Source organism: Triticum urartu, chromosome 2A, assembly GCF_056163025.1.
Source record: "Triticum urartu cultivar PI428250 chromosome 2A, HENAU_Tu73, whole genome shotgun sequence".
In the NCBI taxonomy this organism is placed as follows: Eukaryota; Viridiplantae; Streptophyta; class Magnoliopsida; order Poales; family Poaceae; genus Triticum; species Triticum urartu.
Window position 1 is genome coordinate 143,842,103 of NC_141874.1, and position 18,620 is coordinate 143,860,722.

At 51.9% G+C, this 18,620-nt stretch overlaps 1 protein-coding gene and 1 pseudogene across 1 annotated transcript; both read right to left on the reverse strand.

Moving 5' to 3' along the window:
- Positions 1-5,978: 5,978 nt before the first annotated feature.
- On the reverse strand, positions 5,979-6,927 carry LOC147984303 (uncharacterized; annotated as a pseudogene).
- A 3,162-nt stretch (positions 6,928-10,089) lies between these two features.
- Positions 10,090-13,244, reverse strand: LOC125536279 (PLASMODESMATA CALLOSE-BINDING PROTEIN 2). The gene is made up of 4 exons (XM_048699471.2): positions 12,994-13,244; positions 11,988-12,221; positions 10,922-10,955; positions 10,090-10,786 (listed from the first exon to the last, which is right to left on the reverse strand). The coding sequence occupies exons 1-4, from the start codon at positions 13,052-13,054 to the stop codon at positions 10,513-10,515; spliced, it is 603 nt and encodes a 200-aa protein (XP_048555428.1). The 5' UTR covers positions 13,055-13,244; the 3' UTR covers positions 10,090-10,512.
- Positions 13,245-18,620: the final 5,376 nt, after the last annotated feature.

Here is an 18,620-nt window from a genome sequence, read left to right on the forward strand (position 1 = left end):
CAGAACATGATTACCATACCACTCTAGTGCGGATCTCACTCTGGTTTACCTACGAGCTTCGGTAGCAACTTGATCTGAAGTTACATGATCATCATCATTAGCTTCCTCACTAATTGGTGTAGTAGTCACAGGAACATATTTCTGTGATGAACCACTTTCCAATAAGGGAGCAGGTACAGTTACCTCATCAAGTTCTACTTTCCTCCCACTCACTTCTTTCAAGAGAAACTCCTTCTCTAGAAAGGATCCATTCTCAGCAACGAATATCTTGCCTTCGGATCTGTGATAGAAGGTGTACCCAACATTTTCTTTTGGGTATCCTATGAAGACGCACTTCTCCGATTTGGGTTTGAGCTTATCAGGTTGAAACTTTTCACATAAGCATTGCAACCTCAAACTTTAAGAAACGACAGCTTAGGTTTCTTGCCAAACCATAGTTCATACGGTGTCGTCTCAACGGATTTAGATGGTGCCCTATTTAACGTGAATGTAGCTGTCTCTAATGCATAACCCCAAAACGATAGCGGTAAATCAGTAAGAGACGTCATAGATCGCACCATACCTAATAAAGCACGGTTACGACTTTCGGACACACCATTACACTGTGGTGTTCCAGGTGGCGTGAGTAGTGAAACTATTTCACATTGTTTTAACTGAAGGCCAAACTCGTAACTCAAATATTTTCCTTCTGCGATCATATCGTAGAAACTTTTATTTTTGTGACGATGATTCTCCACTTCACTCTGAAATTCTTCGAACTTTTCAAATGTTTGAGACTTGTGTTTCATCAAGTAGATATACTCATATCTTCTCAAATCATCTGTGAAGATCAGAAAATAATGATACCTGCCGCGAGCCTCAATATTCATCAGACCACATACATCAGTATGTATGATTTCCAACAAATTTGTTGCCTGCTCCATTGTTCCGGAGAACGGAGTCTTAGACTCTTATTCATCTTGCCCATGAGGCATGGTTCGCAAGCATCAAGTGATTCCAAAAGTCCATCAACATGGAGTTTCTTCATGCGCTTTACACCAATATGACCTAAACGGCAGTGCCACAAATAAGTTGCACTATCATTATTAACTTTGCATCTTTTGGTTTCAATATAATGAATATGTGTATCACTACGATCGAGATCCAACAAACCATTTTCATTGGGTGTGTAACCATATAAGGTTTTATTCATGTAAACAGAACAACAATTTATTCTCTTACTTAAATGAATAACCGTACTGCAATAAACATGATCAAATCATATTCATGCTCAACGCAAACACCAAATAACACTTATTTAGGTTCAACACTAATCCCGAAAGTATAGGGAGTGTGCGATGATGATCATATCAATCTTGGAACCACTTCCAACACACATCGTCACTTCACCCTTAACTAGTCTCTGTTCATTCTGCAACTCCCGTTTCGAGTTACTACTCTTAGCAACTGAACCAGTATCAAATATCGAGGGGTTGTTACGAACACTAGTAAAATACACATCAATAATCTGTATATCAAATATACCTTTGTTCACTTTGCCATCCTTCTTATCCGCCAAATACTTGGGGCAGTTCCACTTCCAGTGACCAGTCCCTTTGCAGTAGAAGCACTTAGTCTCAGGCTTAGGACCAGACTTGGGCTTCTTCTCTTGAGCAGCAACTTGCTTGCCGTTCTTCTTGAAGTTCCCCTTCTTCCCTTTGCCCTTTTCTTGAAACTAGTGATCTTGTCTACCATCAACACTTGATATTTTTCTTGATTTCTACCTTCGTTGATTTCAGCATTACGAAGAGCTTGGGAATCGTTTCCGTTATCCCTTGCATATCATAGTTCATCACGAAGTTCTACTAACTTGGTGATGGTGACTAGAGAATTCTATAAATCACTATCTTATCTGGAAGATTAACTCCCACTTGATTCAAGCGATTGTAGTACCCAGACAATCTGAGCACATGCTCACTGCTTGAGCTATTCTCCTCCATCTTTTTAGCTATAGAACTTGTTGGAGACTTCATATCTCTCAACTCGGGTATTTGCTTGAAATATTAACTTCAACTCCTGGAACATCTCATATGGTCCATGACATTCAAAATGTCTTTGAAGTCCCGATTCTAAGCCGTTAAGCATGGTGCACTAACCTATCAAGTAGTCATCATATTGAGCTAGCCAAACGTTCATAACGTCTGCCTCTACTCCTGCAATAGGTCTGTCACCTAGCAGTGCATCAAAGACATAATTCTTCTGTGCAGCAATGAGGATAATCCTCAGATCACGGATCCAATCCGCATCATTGCTACTAACATTTTTCAACATGATTTTTCTCTAGGAACACAATAAAATGGGAGCAACATCGCGATCTATTGATCTACAACATAGATATGCTAATACTACCAGGAATAAGTTCATGATAAATTAAAGTTCAATTAATCATATTACTTAAGAACTCCCACTTAGACAGACATCCCTCTAATCTTCTAAGTGATCACGTGATCCATATCAACTAAACCATGTCCGATCATCACGTGAGATGGAGTAGTTTCAATGGTGAACATCACTATGTTGATCATATCTACTATATGATTCACGCTCGACCTTTCGGTCTCCGTGTTCTGAGGCCATATCTGTTATATGCTAGGCTCGTCAAGTTTAACCTGAGTATTCCGCGTGTGCAACTGTTTTGCACCCGTTGTATTTGAACGTAGAGCCTATCACACCCGATCATCACGTGGTGTCTCAGCACGAAGAACTTCCGCAACGATGCATACTCAGGGAGAACACTTATACCTTGATAATTTAGTGAGAGATTGTCTTATAAAGCTACCGCCGAACTAAGCAAAATAAGATGTATAAAAGATAAACATCACATGCAATCATAATATGTGACATGATATGGTCATCATCATCTTGTGCCTTTGATCTCCAACTCCAAAGCATCGTCATGATCTCCATCGTCACCGTCATGACACCATGATCTCCATCATCTTGATCTATATCAATGTGTCGTCACATGGTTGTCTCGCCAACAATTGCTCTTGCAACTATTGCTATCGCATAGCGATAAAGTAAAGCAATTATTTGGCGCTTGCATCTTATGCAATAGAGAGATAACCATAAGGCTTTTGCCGGTTGCCGATAACTTCAACAAAACATGATCATCTCATACAACAACATATATCTCATCACGTCTTGACCATATCACATCACAACATGCCCTGCAAAAACAAGTTAGACGTCCTCTACTTTGTTGTTGCAAGTTTTACGTGGCTGCTATGGGCTGAGCAAGAACTGTTCTTACCTACGCATCAAAACCACAACGATAGTTTGTCAAGTTGGTGTTTTTTTATCCTTCGCAAGGACCGGGCGTAGCCACACTCGGTTCAACTAAAGTTGGAGAAATTGACACCCGCCAGCCACCTGTGTGCAAAGCACGTCGGTAGAACCAGTCTCGCGTAAGCGTACGCGTAATGTTGGTCCGGGCCGCTTCATCCAACAATACCGCCGAACCAAAGTGTGACATGCTGGTAAGCAGTATGACTTATATCGCCCACAACTCACTTGTGTTCTACTCGTGCATATTACATCAACGCATAAAACCAGGCTCGGATGCCACTGTTGAGGAACGTAGTAATTTCAAAAATTTCCTACGCACACGCAAGATCATGGTGATGCATAGCAACGAGAGGGGAGAGTGTTGTCCACGTACCCTCGTAGACCGAAAGCAGAAGCGTTAGCACAACGGGGTTGATGTAGTCGTACGTCTTCACGATCCGACCGATCAATTACCGAATGCACGGCACCTCCGAGTTCTGCACACGTTCATCTCGATGACGTCCCTCGAACTCCGATCCAGCCGAGTGTTGAGGGAGAGTTTCGTTAGCACGACGGCGTGGTGACGATGATGATGTTCTACCGACGCAGGGCTTCGCCTAAGCACCGCTACGATATAACCGAGGTGGATTATGGTGGAGGGGGGCACCGCAAATGGCTAAGAGATCAAGAGATCAATTGTTGTGTCTATGGGGTGCCCCCTGGCCACGTATATAAAGGAGTGGAGGAGGGGGGAGAGGGCCGGCCCCTATGGCGCGCCCTGGAGGAGTCCTACTCCCACCGGGAGTAGGATTCCTCCCTTCCAAGTAGTAGGAGTAGGAGTCAAGGCAAGGGAAGAGAGAAGAGAAGGAAGGAGGGGGCACAGCCCCTCCCCCTAGTCCAATTCGGACTAGGCCTTGGGGGCGCCCAACCTCTCCTCTCTCTTTCCCCTAAAGCCCAATAAGGCCCATATACTCCCCAGCGAATTCCCGTAACTCTCCAGTACTCCGAAAAATACCCGAATCACTCGGAACCTTTCCGATGTCCGAATATAGTCGTCCAATATATTGATCTTTACGTCTCGACCATTTCGAGACTCCTCGTCATGTTCTCGATCTCATCCGGGATTCCGAACTACCTTCGGTACATCAATACACATAAACTCATAATATAACCGTCATCGAACTTTAAGCGTGCGGACCCTACGGGTTCGAGAACTATGTAGACATGACCGAGACACGTCTCCGGTCAATAACCAATAGCGGAACCTGGATGCTCATATTGGTTCCCACATATTCTACGAAGATCTTTATCGGTCAAACCGCATAACAACATACGTTGTTCCCTTTGTCATCGGTATGTTACTTGCCCGAGATTCGATCGTCGGTATCTCAATGCCTAGTTCAATCTCGTTACCGGCAAGTCTCTTTACTCGTTCTGTAATACATAATCCCGCAACTAACTCATTAGCTGCAATGCTTGCAAGGCTTATAGTGATGTGCATTACCGAGTGGGCCCAGAGATACCTCTCTGACAATCGGAGTGACAGATCCTAATCTCGAAATACGCCAACCCAACAAGTACCTTCGGAGACACCTGTAGAGCACCTTTATAATCACCCAGTTACGTTGTGATGTTTGGTGGCACACAAAGTGTTCCTCCGGTAAACGGGAGTTGCATAATCTCATAGTCATAGGAACATGTATAAGTCATGAAGAAAGCAATAGCAACAAACTAAACGATCAAGTGCTAAGCTAACGGAATGGGTCAAGTCAATCACATCATTCTCCTAATGATGTGATCCCGTTAATCAAATAACAACTCATGTCTATGGTTAGGAAACATAACCATCTTTGATCAATGAGCTAGTCAAGTAGAGGCATACTAGTGACACTCCGTTTGTCTATGTATTCACACATGTATTATGTTTCCGGTTAATACAATTCTAGCATGAATAATAAACATTTATCATGATATAAGGAAATAAATAATAACTTTATTATTGCCTCTAGGGCATATTTCCTTCATGGACTGTTACAAGGGGGAACATCTATTTCCATTCGACGCTAGCAAGGACACGGTCCAGCTTCTCAAAAGTCGGATTAGGTAGCGAATTGCCGCAAGTGAATTTCCTACCAGATTGCTCGATCTCTCTAAGATCCAAGCTTTCGATTATAGTATTGAACATAAACGGCCATCTACCGTCAAAATTCTCATTATTCTTTTCCTCCTTCCTTCGAATAATGTTGAAATCGCGCCCAAAGAGGATAGGGAGATGTTCGCTACCACAGATGCGGACAAGATCGGCCAAAAAATCTGGCTTGAGTTCTGGCTGTGCGGCACCATATACCGCCACCAATGCCCAATTAAATCCATCGGCCTTTGATCTGACCCGAAACTTAACCGCAAACTCTCCCATAACCACACTCCGAACTTCCAACGAGTCACACTTAACCCCGAGTAGGACCCCTCCTGACCTTCCTCTCGGAGGTAGGCAGTGCCAGTCGAAGTTGATACCCCCCAATAACGTGCTAAGAAATTGGGGGGGGGGGTGAAATTATCCCTTCCAGTCTCGGACAGGGCAATAAAATCCAACTAATATTCAATAGATGCTTCCGCTAGAAACCTTCTTTTAGCCAAGTCTTTAAGACCTCTGCTATTCCAAAAAATTTCTCTCATATTTCATCATGAATTTTTTTAGAGGTATGGATCCTAGCACTTCAACGCACAGCCGAAACTGGATAAACCTTCTGTTTCCATTTCCGCTTAGGCTTATCCTGATCCTCCCGCCGGTCCTCAGAACCGCGCTCTGGGGAAGTAACCTCCGGAATATCAACATGGCTCGAGGCCTTAGGGGACCCGACTCCCTCTACTTCCTCTGTCTCAGGAAGTGAAGGGGCAAGATCCGCACAAAAACTATCAACAGCTCTGACACCCAACGCATCTATCTCAGCATCATTCATGGGTTTAACAGCTGCTATATTGCGAATCATTTCCAAAGCGCGCTCCGCTTCGAGATCAAGAATATCATTAACTGATTTAGTGATTTCACTATCATTATTACCTAGTGAAACCCCTAATTGATTTGCATTGTGAATAATCTCATCATTGGAAAAATGAAGAATGGAATTTGATGTATTGACTGACATACTAGTAGTGACCTCAATGTCATGAAGCTTGGCCGTCCGCATAGCGCACCTTAGCTGCATGTCATCCACATCCGGCTGCTCCTGGAGATGACTAGTCATCCGCCACCCCTCAGAAACAAGATCCGGTATCCCTCCATAAGCAATGACCTCCTCCCGTGTAGCCATGTTTGGGGTAAGGCCTCCTGCCCGACCCCCAACCGAGCTCAACTGAACTGGAACAACCGAAGAGTCACCAAGAGGCCCCGAAGCCTCCCACGGCATCGGCCGATGCCCGGATCCCGGGGACGCCACGGGAGCCCCACCAGCCACGGGCGCGACCGTAGCACCTGAAATGAAGGGCGAGCGGGGCCCCTGGCTGCCAGCCCCAGGCGACCCTCCCACCAGGGTTGTCGTCACCAGTGATGGCGCCACCGGAGGCGTCAGCGGGGCCATCGCCTGAGGGGTAGAAAGGGGTGCGCAGGCCTCCTGCCCGCATGCCCCTCCGAGGTCCTCCGATCCCCCGCGGGAACCCATGGCCACCGATCCTTCCTTGGGCCCCTTCGGTGGAGATGAAGAAGGCGAAGAAGAGGGCCGGGCCATTTGCCCGCCACCTCCCGCCACGGCGTCCAAAGCAGCCGCCACCTCCAGCGTACACAACGGTGAAGAGGAGGCAATGGCGGCCTCCTGTCTACCGACTCCAGCATGTCCATCCAGCACAAACAAAGACTCACACCCCACAACCACCGGCGGAAGATGTTCCGCCGGGTCGTCCAAATCAACTCGATCACTCCAAAGACGAGGAGGCGCGGAGAACGCCCCCAAGGATCCAAGCTGCAGCATGTTGGTCGGAGCAGAAACCGGAGACTTCTCATTAACCGGCTCTCCTGCTTTAGACGAAGTGGAAGGCCCTCTAGCCTTGTCACCATTGTTCTGTGCATTATCCTCCTGGTTCCCGGAGTCACCTCCACCCTTAGAAGTATCCATATGTTGTACCTTCTCAAAGTCCTGAAACAAGTTTGGATCCTCATACTCAACATCCAACAACTACACCATACCCTCATGAGTCCATCTTACCACATCCGGCAAGAACTCAATGTTAGCCACACTAACAAGCAAACGTGCCACCCCATGAGTGCGTGTGAAGGGCATATCCACCTGTTCCGTCTTGCCAAGCAGGGATCCCAGGCTCCATGTGACCAAAAAATTATCCAGTGGTTCAGATGACGCCCCCGAGAAACGGACCCAAATCTGAGTCAACGGCATACCCTGAGGCTCCTTTTTTTTCCATTCATCAAATTGCAACACAAAACCTGTTCCAGTGACTCTACACATGCCAAATTTGAGGATTCTCAACTGATCCTCTTTAGAAGGGCCTATTAAAGCGTAGAAGCTACCTTCATTGAGAAAAATTGTTTAAGGGTCTCCATTGGTGGTTTTCTTGTAGGGAGAGACCTCTACTATACTATTCCGCGCACACGCCGCAGGCGGAGCAGAGGCACTACTGCCTACTGGCACTGTACCAGGTAGCCCGCAACGCGCGCCACGCCATGATTCGCACCCCTGCCGCCGCTCCCGCTGCCGCGCACAGTCGATTCATTGCACGCTCGCCTGATTCTGCGAGCCATCACTACCCCACCACCTTAACTCGGCCAGACCTGGCCTGGCCTGCGCACGCCGATGAATCATGCCATGCCGCTCGCCGCGAGCCGCCATGTGCGCCTGCACGGAACACCCCAAGTGAGATGCGCCACCGTACAGCCCACACCGGCGCAAATGGTCCATGCGCCCGATCATTCATCGCCACATTGGCAGCACAATCATACGATCCAGTGTAGCACCAACTCTGCCGGCTGACTCCATGGGCACGGTTCGCTCGTGCTTAGGGCATCTCCAGCCGTTGGCCTCTCAGGAGGCGTCTAAAATCGCCGCTTGAGGGTGAGCCGGCGTAAAAATTGGGTCTGGGGACGAGTTGGTCCCCAGCCGCCGGCCTCAGAGCCGCCCTCAAGCACGTTTTAAAATAAAAGAAGTTCGATGAAGTTCGGCTTAAACACGATAAATTTCGGCCAAACACGATAAATTTCGGCACATTTCGGCGAAGTTCGCGGATTTTCATTACATAGCACATATACATAAACTAATCTAAAGGAAAAACTGGCTGAAGTCGCCGCCGTCACCGCCATCGTCGTCGTCGGCCTTCTCCTCCTTGACGCGGGCGCCCCTGCTGGACCCCTGCCCGGCGTCGCCATGGCGGACTGGTGGCGGCGCATCGTCGTCGTCGTCGTCGCTGTCGTAGATGACGACGACTCCGCCTTCGTCGCGGCCGCGTCGACGCTCCGCGAAGCGAAGCAGGGCGGCGCACTGGCGCTCCTTCGCCTTCTCCAGGTGCTCCTTCTCCATTGCTATGGAGTCCCTGCGCGCTCATTTCAGGGCCGTGTCGTCGTCGTCGAGCTTCGTCGTCACCGGCGCGGCCGGCTCCTTCTTCACCGGCGCGAGCCCCGGCTCCGTCTTCACCGGCGCGAGCCCCGGCTCCGTCTTTGGGCGTCGGTGAGGGAGGCACGCACGACCTCGGCTTCGCCACGGCGTCGGGCAACGGGGGAATGGGCACTCCCCCGGCGCTGAGTCTCCACCCCGTCGGCCCGGCGCGCATGTCTGGCGGCGCCGGGATGTTCATCTGGAACAGGAGTCAAGACTCCTATTCGCGGAGCGAACGGCGGCCGAAGCCGTTGGCCGCCGCCTCGTCTCCGGGGAAGCGTTCCGCCATGGCGACGGGCTCGGGAGAGGTAGAGAGATAGAGGGAGGGGCTGGGCGGCGGCGCTCGGGAGAGGTAGGGAGAGGGAGGGGCTGGGCGGCGGCGAGGGGCGGGGCTGGTGTGGGCACAGGCGAGTGCAGGCCACCGGCTATATTGCCGCGCCGCACCCGTGTGTACGCGTGCGAGGGAGGGGAGGCGTCGGCGTGCCGTCCCGTGACGCGCCGCCCGTGAGGAATCAATGGCAAGGCTGACCGGCGGCAGCCTTGCCATTGATTCCCCGCGAGAACCGAGGCCGTTGGGGGAAGACGAGGCGCCGTGTCGCTGACGCGGCTGGCCCGCGGCTTTTTCGCGACAAAACAGCTCGCCCCGGCGGCCCCGGGCGCCCCCCCAGCGCGTCAGGTTCGGCCTGGGTCCGCCGACACTGTTTTCGGCCTAGACCGACGAAAATCGGGCTCTTGAGGACACGACTGGACTGTTTTTTTGACACCGACATGAAAAAATCGTCTGAGAAGGCGTTCCTGAGGGCGCGGCTGGAGATGCCCTTAGCTGCATCGGAGACGCTCTCGTACGGGAGCCACCGCCCGCAGCTGCCCATTGCGTTTGTGCGGATAGGCTGTGGTAGATCTGGTGGGCGTCTACGGTGAGCTAGGCAACGAGCCGTGACAGCAAGATGGAGCCCGCCTGGCCTGGATGTCATTAGAAATGGACCATGGTCTCAGTGTCGCATTGATGCGCCACGCCACCCAACCTAATGGCCACCACAAAGTCCACTGCGCCATCCCCACGATCTACATACACCTACCCTTCAAGCCATCCGGAGCAGAGTGACCAGCTTGGCATTCAGACGATCATGACAGTGAGACAGTCTCGCGCACTCCAGAAGAGCTTTGACAGTAAGACAGCAAGAAAGGACAAGAACTCGATCGCAACTTGATACTAGTATGCCATTGTTCCAACAACATCCTCACTCCAGCCAGCCTTGAACAACTAACCTAGTACTAGTTCCCCTAGAATCACAAGACGAACAGAGAAAAAAAGAGGAAGGAAGACAAGGGTCCATGCACGAAAGCGACGGCCATCCTACCAAATTACAGAGCAAGAGATCAGATCAAGGGACACAAAAGGCACCAAACCATGTGCATGCCATTGACACCAGACAAGAAGGAAGCAGGGTTTTTCTTGTTCTTGTTCTTCTTCATTTGGACAGGATGACACCTTCAGATATATCAGGTTTTTCATCCTCTGTCCTTAAGATCCGACTAGCCCTGCAACAAGCTTACTAAAGCGGTTTCTTTCTTCTACCCCGGGCAAATTCGAGCGAGCGATCCAGCTTCATGCGAATACCAGGAACAGGAAGGAGAGGAGCACGGCAAGGAAGGCAGGCGCTCCGGACCTTGGATGCAAGCCGGCTGCGGCCGTGTCCATGTTGCTCGTGCCGGTTGGACCCAGGCCGCCGAACCCAGTGGTTGTGTCCGTCCCCGTGCCGGTTCCTCCCATGCCGCTGGTGCTAGTGCCGGCACCGGGCGTGAAGGTGCCTCCAGTTCCCCCTGGTGTGCCTCCGATCCCAGTCCCAGCCCCGGTCGGAGTCGTTGATGTTCCAGCAGCACTGTGTGATGAAGAAAGAAACGGTGTTTACCAACCCTGATTCGACGATTATGCTGGTTCTAAAAATGCAGCATATGAGACCCCAATCGGTTGATACTGTGTGTGCACTTCAAATGAAAATGTAATGGTGTAGTACCTTGCACTTGAGGGGTAGGAGCAGCCTGAAGAACCTGCATGTCAGCAAGACCATAATGCATCAGTATGTAAGAAACTCAAGAATCATTCGAAACGTTGCAATAGGAATAAAGAAGGATTTTAATGCCATGCCGCCTTGATGATAGGATTCAGATGGTGTTTGATTGCTCATAGCAAAAACAAAGGAATCATTCTAGGAGATTGGTTTCAATGGAAAAGAGGCTGGCATCTACGGATCGTTCAACATTGGCCTATCCCTCTGATTGATGTGGCCCTCCTCGCTGATGAGAATTTGATGCGATGTGGTTCAGCGATGATCAGTGGGTAGTTCCTCGACATCTTTTGGGCGGTTGATGTTTTTGTTGAGGAGGGTTCTAAGTAGTACAACTTTTTTCTCAAAGAGCAATCAGTGTGTTTATTGTTGAGCTTTGCTTTTTTGCTTAATTAAATTTCTACGAATATGGAATCCTGCGGATCAAAGAGACCTTAAAGGGGTCTACTTTTTTCTGAAAAAAATGCTTGTCTGATTGGCCAAGAAAATAATAAAAGAACCGTGCACAAGTCACAATCTAGAGATTATAAATTTACTATATCTATATTTCATAATCAAATGTGGATTATAATATTCAAATACCTTTGGCTGCAAAAAAAAAATATATATATATATCAGTAGCACTTACGTATCCAAAGTGTTAAAATTATTTGCAGACCGTTTAGAGAAATAGACACGACAGTTTTACTCATAAACCCTAGTAAAGCTTTGATAAACACACTAGTATCTACTACCTCTGTACCAAAATATAAGACATTTTTGCAATTATGGAGGGAGCAGTTGCCTGGCAATTTCCTTTTCTTGCCCTAACGGCACAACTGAAATGTGACACTGACTAGTACGTACAGTAACATAGACCAGAGTGACAGAGCTTCTACATAAAAGACCATTGCACAGTCCACGCATGCAGTGCCAGTTACTCAACGACGGTCAGACAGTGAATTCTTGAACCGGAATGCAGGGGCAAAATCTAAACGGTGGGCAAATATGTCCGAGGAGCCAATGAATCCCTTACTTGGGTCGGTGGAGACGACGAGGGCGGTGCCGCCGAAGTCGCAGGTGGCGCCCATGGCCCTCTTCTTCTGGAAGTAGCTGTTGGCCGCCCAGGAGCAGTGCGCGACGACGTTGTTGGGGTTGTAGCACGGCCCCTGCTCGTGGATCGAGTTGCAGTCCGCCCCCGCCCCGCACGCGTAGTCGATCGTCTTCTGCAGCGCCGCCTGCGGCTGCTCCGACCTGCACACGCAGAAATCTGCCAAGCAACGCCAGCAGCAGCCAAGATCAGTCATGCCAGCCAAAGGTCAAATGGCCGGGAGCTACTAGGAATTAAACACAGGCGTTTCCAAGATTAAACACAGGCGTTTCCAAGAAAGGTGGCGCGTTTCTGTCAGTTTCTCTTGATGTGCGTAGCAAAATTGTGGCCAAGGAATGTGACAAAAGCGGCACGAAGATAAGAGCAGAAAGGATGGGCGAGAACGCCGGGTTTTTCCATTGGCACCTTGCTGACAGCAAAGAAAGAAAGGAAGAACGGAATATATGCTCCTGATAAAGGTGGTGAATGCTTTTATTTACTTTTGGAAAATGGACCTGAGAACAAATTCCGTGAAGATGGAAGAAGAACAGGAGCTAGGCATGTGGCTGGCGGTCTACCATCTCCTCCCTAGGCATGGAAGTGGGAGAAGGGAATCTAGGAAAAAGGTGGGAAATCATGGCCCAAGTTGAGCATAAATGCAAAGGCTGGCCTCTCTTGCAAAAAAAGGAGAGCAGATCTTTTGATCTTTCAAGCATAATAATCACTGATGAGTGATGAACATAACAAGAGCATCAGTACTAGTACATCATTCCACTGGAAAAATGAAGAATAGAGGAACAGTGGCTCCAGACAAGCACCGAAGAAGCTGAAGAGAAACACCGACAACAAAATAGACAAGGAGTCTTTGCTTATTATAGACTGCTAGCCCGGGAAAAATCCAAGAAAAGGGGGGAGAAATGCTAGAGAAAGACCGGAGCTGCGGGCGGCTCACCGGAGACGACGAGGGGCGAGGACAGCAGCAGCAGCGCGGCCACCAGTAGCGGCGCCTCCATGGCGAGCTGGAGAACGCCGGCGCAGAGAGCGGTGGAGAGCTCCGGTGGCAGAAGGGGCTGTGCCTCGAGCAGGGGGTGGAAGGAGGGGAGTGAAGAGAGTGGGCAGTGGGCACGGTACAGGTCTACAGGAGCTGCGGCCGGAGGGAGTGTGCTTTGGGTGTGCGATGTGCGGGGTGCGCGTGGGTTTTTGACCTGCCACGGGAGCGTGCGGAGTTTTATTTAGGTGTTTTGTAGTACTATAATCTTTTTTGTATCAACGGCCGCGGGCCTCTGGCCTGTGGGAGACTAAGGGCATCTCCAACCGTTGGCCTTTAGGACGGGCAAAAAATCGCCCCCTGGGGTGCACCGGCGCTAAACCGCGCATTGGGGACGTGATGCCCCCTAGTCATGCCACCCCACGGGTTTTTAAAGTGTTCGAATTCGGCGCAAACAGAACGCAAACACGGGCAAGTTCGTTCAAATTTAAATATATTTTGCAGAAAAAGGAAAAACTACCGCGGGCTACCCCCGCCGTCTCCCTCGCCGCTCGCCTCGCCGCCCGCCCACGCGGTTCTACATGCCGAGGAGGTTATAGAACCGCGTGTAGTCACCGCCGTCGTCGTCGTCATCGTCGTCGTCGTCGCCCCCGCCTACGCCTCCGCCGTCCCTGCTGCATCCCTCCCCCGGTTGGCGCGGCGGGTTGGACGATCCGGGGGCGTCGTCGTCGTCGCTGTCGAGGACCACGATGCCGTCCTCGTCCTCGCGCCCACGCTTGCGGGCGGCAATCTCCTCCAGGGCCCGGCGCTGCCGGACCATCTCGTCGCGGAGGTAATCGTCCCACGCTCACCGCAGGGCGTCCTCGTCGGAGAAGCCGCGCCGGGCTATCTCCTCGTACTCCGCGGGGAGGCCGGGCTCCGGCTTGGGCTCGACGAGGACGAAGCGGCCGGTGGGGGAGGCGTTGTCGCCGATGCGAACGCCGGAGCTGCGGGTGCGCGCGCTGACAGGCGTGCCCCTGGGGCTCCGGCTTGACGGGCGGAGGTGGAGGCAGGGAGAGCCGCCGGACGAGGAGGAGGACCCCCCAGTCTCCATGCGCCTCGGCGTCCAGGAGCTTCCCCGGCGGCGTGAGAAGGACGGGGGAGCGGGGTACTCGAGGCGCGGCGTGTTGCCGCCCTCGATGTACTCGAGGACGGCCTCCAACGTGCGCCCGGGCACGCCCCACTACCGACGCCGGCCGGCGGCGTTGAGCCTGCCGGAGGGCACGACGCCGTTGGTGGCCTCGAGCTGCTCGGCGTGACGGCGGCGGAAATAGGGCTCCCAGAGCGGGCTGTCGGGGACGTACCGTGGCCCCTTCCTCGCCGCACGCGGTAGGGACGAGCGGATGCGTGCGATCTCCGCACGCCGCGCCGCGCCGGTGGGTACCGGGGGCACCGGCACGCCGCCGGCGCTGATCCTCCACGCCCCAGGAACCCGCATGTCCGGCGGGACCGGGTACTCGGCCTCGAAAAGGAGGCGAGCCTCGTCCTCGTGAAGATGGCGGCGACCGAAGCCGTTCGCCGCCGCGCCGTCGCCTGGGAAGCGCTCGGCCATGGGTGTGATGAACTGGAGACGGCGAGAGAGAGGAGAGGGAGGAACGACGACGGCGAGAGAGTTCGAGTCGCCGAGTGCGCTAGGCGCGTCTTATATAGGCCGAGGCACCGCCCGTCCGCGTGCCGCCGTGTGTACGCATGGCGGGCGAGGGAGGGCGAGGGACGCGCGTCATCCGGTCTTCACTGCACCGCCCGTGAGGCATCAATGGCGCAGGCTGACCGGCGCGGCAGCGCGCGGAAGCTTTGGCATTGATTAGCCACGGGAAACGAGGCGATAAGGACGACGAAGGGGCGAGAAGAGAGCCGTGTCCCTGACGCGGCGGGCCCGCGGCTGTTTCGCGCCAAAGCAGTTCGCCCCGGCGCCCCCGGGCACCCCCCAGCGCGCCGGGTTCGGCCTGAGTCCGGCGGCGCTGTTTTCGGCTCAGGCCGGCGAAAATCGGGCTCCTGGGGGCGCGACTGGGCCGATTTTTCGGCGCCGGTGCAAAGAAAACGCCTGGGGAGGCCTTCTTGGGGGCCCGGCTGGAGATGCCCTAAGGCGAACCCACCACCTTTGCTCGCTTTGGCAGTTTTGCCTGCCTGCCTTCGCCTGTCCACCGCGAAATGCGTAGGGCTCGGTACGAAACTGCTGTTCACACGAAAGTAGACTCACGACATGCAGCGGACTGTAAATCAAACGGTGGAGCAGTACAGCTGTGGTGCATGGGATGGCTAGATCAGCTGCGTCCTCTGCAAATCGTTTGTGCAGCGTCGTCTGTATAGCACGACTCGGCTCCGTAAGAGCATCTTCAACAGGCGCGCTAAACAGGCGCCGCGCCGTAAATAGACCCACTTTAGCGCGCGCAACCCGGCGGATGGCTCCAGCGGGCGCGCAATAACCGCACGCGCGGTATAAGCAGTTGGGCGCGCGGCAGGAAACGGTACCTCGCGCGGTGTATTTGCGGCGCCCGCTTCCGCGCACGGCACACTCGCTCGCTCTGTCTTCTCCTGCTCCAAAGCCCCGCGCGCGCCGGCGCCGGCGACCCGCACCCATGGACGCACGCGCCGGCACCCCGCTCACCCCATCCTATAGCCGCGACCCCCCTCCCCCCCGCCACCACCGCAAACCCTAGCCCGGGTGGCGTTGGCCTCGCCTCCGCTGGAGCTCCTCCGACCATCGGCCTCGCGCGCGGCCTCTTCATACCGCCGCGGATGACCTCGGCGTCGCGCCGGCGCCGGCCCGATCCGCCGCCCTCTCCTCCTCAAAGCTCCCCAATGCGGCGCCGCCAAAGAAGGGCAAGACATTGGCGAAGAAAAACAAGGCGGCGGACGGCTCCGGCACCTCCAAGGCGAGGAGGAAGAAGCTTGCGGGGCGTGCGACGGGCGCGGCAGCTGCCGAAGCGCCGGCGAGCTCACTCGTTGAGCCGGCGGCCGGCGCGCACAACATGTTCGACGAAGTGCCTCCAAGGTAAAAACAATTCTAACTTTTCTTTTTTTGTTATTTTTTGAATGCATTCACATATAGATAGCTTATTTGCATTGTGCAAAAAAATTTGTAGTCTCAATGATGATGCATACATGTCCACGATGGGTGTTGGCTCCAACAATTCGCATTGGTCTCGAACCAATGACATGCATTTCGAAAACCATAAGTTCGAAGTGGACGAGGAGGGCGAGGGCATTGTCGACGCACCGAAAGGAAGAGCGGGCAATTACAACAACGCCGATGACATCTTACTATGCAATACTTGGTTGCAAGTGTCGAGGGATCCATCCGTTGGAGGTGATCAAAGTAGAGATGCTTATTGGCTTCGGATGAAGGAACACTTTGATGTTTGCAACATGAGTGGAATTGACCGCTCCGGACGATCACTTAGGTCCCGGTGGTCGACAATCAACTCGGATTGTCAAAGGTGGGCGGCCTGTCAAAAGGCGGTTGACAAGTTGAACCCAAGTGGCACAAATGAGGACGATAGAGTAAGTGGCATTTCATACATGTTCATCATACATGTTCATCTACTTGTTGTTGGTGCTAACTTGCTTTGTTTTCATGTAGTTCAACATTGCGCAAAACTTGTTCAAAGAAGAGGAGAGGAAAACCAAGAAGGGGAAGATCAAGAAAGGAAGGGTATTTGCTTTGCCTCATTGCTATGAAGTGTTGAAGGATGATGGGAAATGGAAGAAGCGTGAATATTTGGATGATTTGCATTTGAGCAACAAACGAAAGCGAACAATTAAGTTGGATGATGATGAGGGTGATGCATCAAGTGATGACGGCAAGAGAAGCCCCACACCCAACTCGGTTTCATACTCGAAGCCAAAACGACCGGATGGGTGCAAGAAAGACAAAACCGAAAAGAAGAAGAGGAAAGGAGATGATGAGCTCAAAAATGCTATGGAAGCAATTGTGAAGGCAATAAAAGAAGCCAACGAGGTGAGGAAAATGGCAAGGAACCAAGATGCCGCGGCCGAGGAGAGGAGGTTGGCGGCCGAGGAGAGGAGGGTGGCGGCCGAGGAGAGAAAGGTGGCTTTGGAGGAGAGGAAGGTGAGCAATGAGGAGTGTACTAAATTGTTGGAATGGGAGAAGCACTTGTTCTTCTTGGACACATCTAACCTCAGTGTGACGCAAATGGAGTATGTCAATCTAGCCCGTGAAGAAGTCTTGATCCAAAAAAGAGCCATGGTTCGTGCAATGGGTGGCGGTGGCCTCGGCGCCATGGGTGGCGTGGCCTCGGCGCCATGGGTGGCATGGGTGGCTTGGGTGGCTTTGGAGCTCCCCCTGACGCTATGGCCACCATGGGAGGCATGAGTTTTGCTTCTCTCATGGGAGGCATGGGTGCACCTCCGGCCGCCATGGGCGGAATGTCTTTCGATGTGCCTCCTCGCACACATTCCCATGAAGATGCCGTTGAAGATCTTGCCAACACTGTTGGAGCTTCACGTGATGCAGTGCGCGATGAAGAGAGGGAGGAAGATTCATCTTCGGAGGCGGAAGAATCGTCTTCCGAAGATGAGGACGAGGAAGAAGACGAGGACGAGGAATGATGTGTCTTTCATTTGTGTATTGAACTTGATTTGCATTTTGAACTTGGTTGGATGAACTTGTGTGCATGATTTTAAACTTGTGGGCATGAACTTTTTTTCATCAACTTGTTTGTGTGAAATTTTGTGTTGAAAATGTTCATCATTTTGTGTTGAAAATGCAATGCACCAGCGAGTCGCGCGCGCTGCATTTCAGCATGGCTGCTGGAGCGGGCGCTACATGCCACGCCAAACCAGGCGATGCGAGCGCGGCAAATCTGTTTTTTGCGCGCCGTGCGTCCGGCGCCTGTTGGAGATGCTCTAAGGGCATGTACAATGGTGGCATATGGATACATATGTTTCATGACAAAAAGTAATTTGAGGCATATGTGTTAATTTTTTCTCTCCAATGCAAGCTACTACTAATGGGCCTCATCAAAGAATAGAAAGTGACTCTTACTACATATGCATCCCTCCTCTCCACTTCAACTTTTTCAACTTTATGCATCGGACCACACTTTTTTCTCTAAGCACCCGCCTCCTGAAGAGGATCCTGCTTCCCCATCCGAACCTACCTTTTCTGTTATCCGATTCTATATGGCATGTGAGACATCACTCTGGGGCTATGCATTGGCCATGCCCTAAAAGAATAGTACGGGTCAGGCTCTTTATTTTCATACAGTTTAGCTGCATGCAAGTTGCCTGAAAACGGAATTTGGGTCGGTCGATTTTCTAGCCTGAAGGAAACAGGAGATGCGTGGAGCATTGAGGTCTCCTTGTTTATCTTAGGGTACCTATCTTAGGGGTGCAGAAGGTGCGGGGGGAAGCAGCGGCCTTCTTTCTATCTTAGGGGTCTCGGGAAGGGGGTAGGTTCGCCAGAAAATTTCAGGCGATTCGCCGGTTTAGAGGGATGATCGGGGGCGGCGGCATGCATGGTGGTGGGGAGAGATTGAGGGGGGGGGGCATGGTGGGAAAGGCTGGCGTAGGAGCGCTGCCAGCAGCAG

What these genes read in the sequence shown, in the direction of transcription:
- LOC125536279 (XM_048699471.2), bottom strand. Translation starts at nt 13,054, where the DNA reads ATGGAGGCGCCGCTACTGGTGGCCGCGCTGCTGCTGCTGTCCTCGCCC. An exon ending in CTCGCCCCTCGTCGTCTCCG is followed by an intron (nt 12,222 to 12,993) that starts GTGAGCCGCCCG and finishes GTTGCTTGGCAG; the next exon opens with ATTTCTGCGTGTGCAGGTCG. An exon ending in TCCTACCCCTCAAGTGCAAG is followed by an intron (nt 10,787 to 10,921) that starts GTACTACACCAT and finishes TTCATCACACAG; the next exon opens with TGCTGCTGGAACATCAACGA.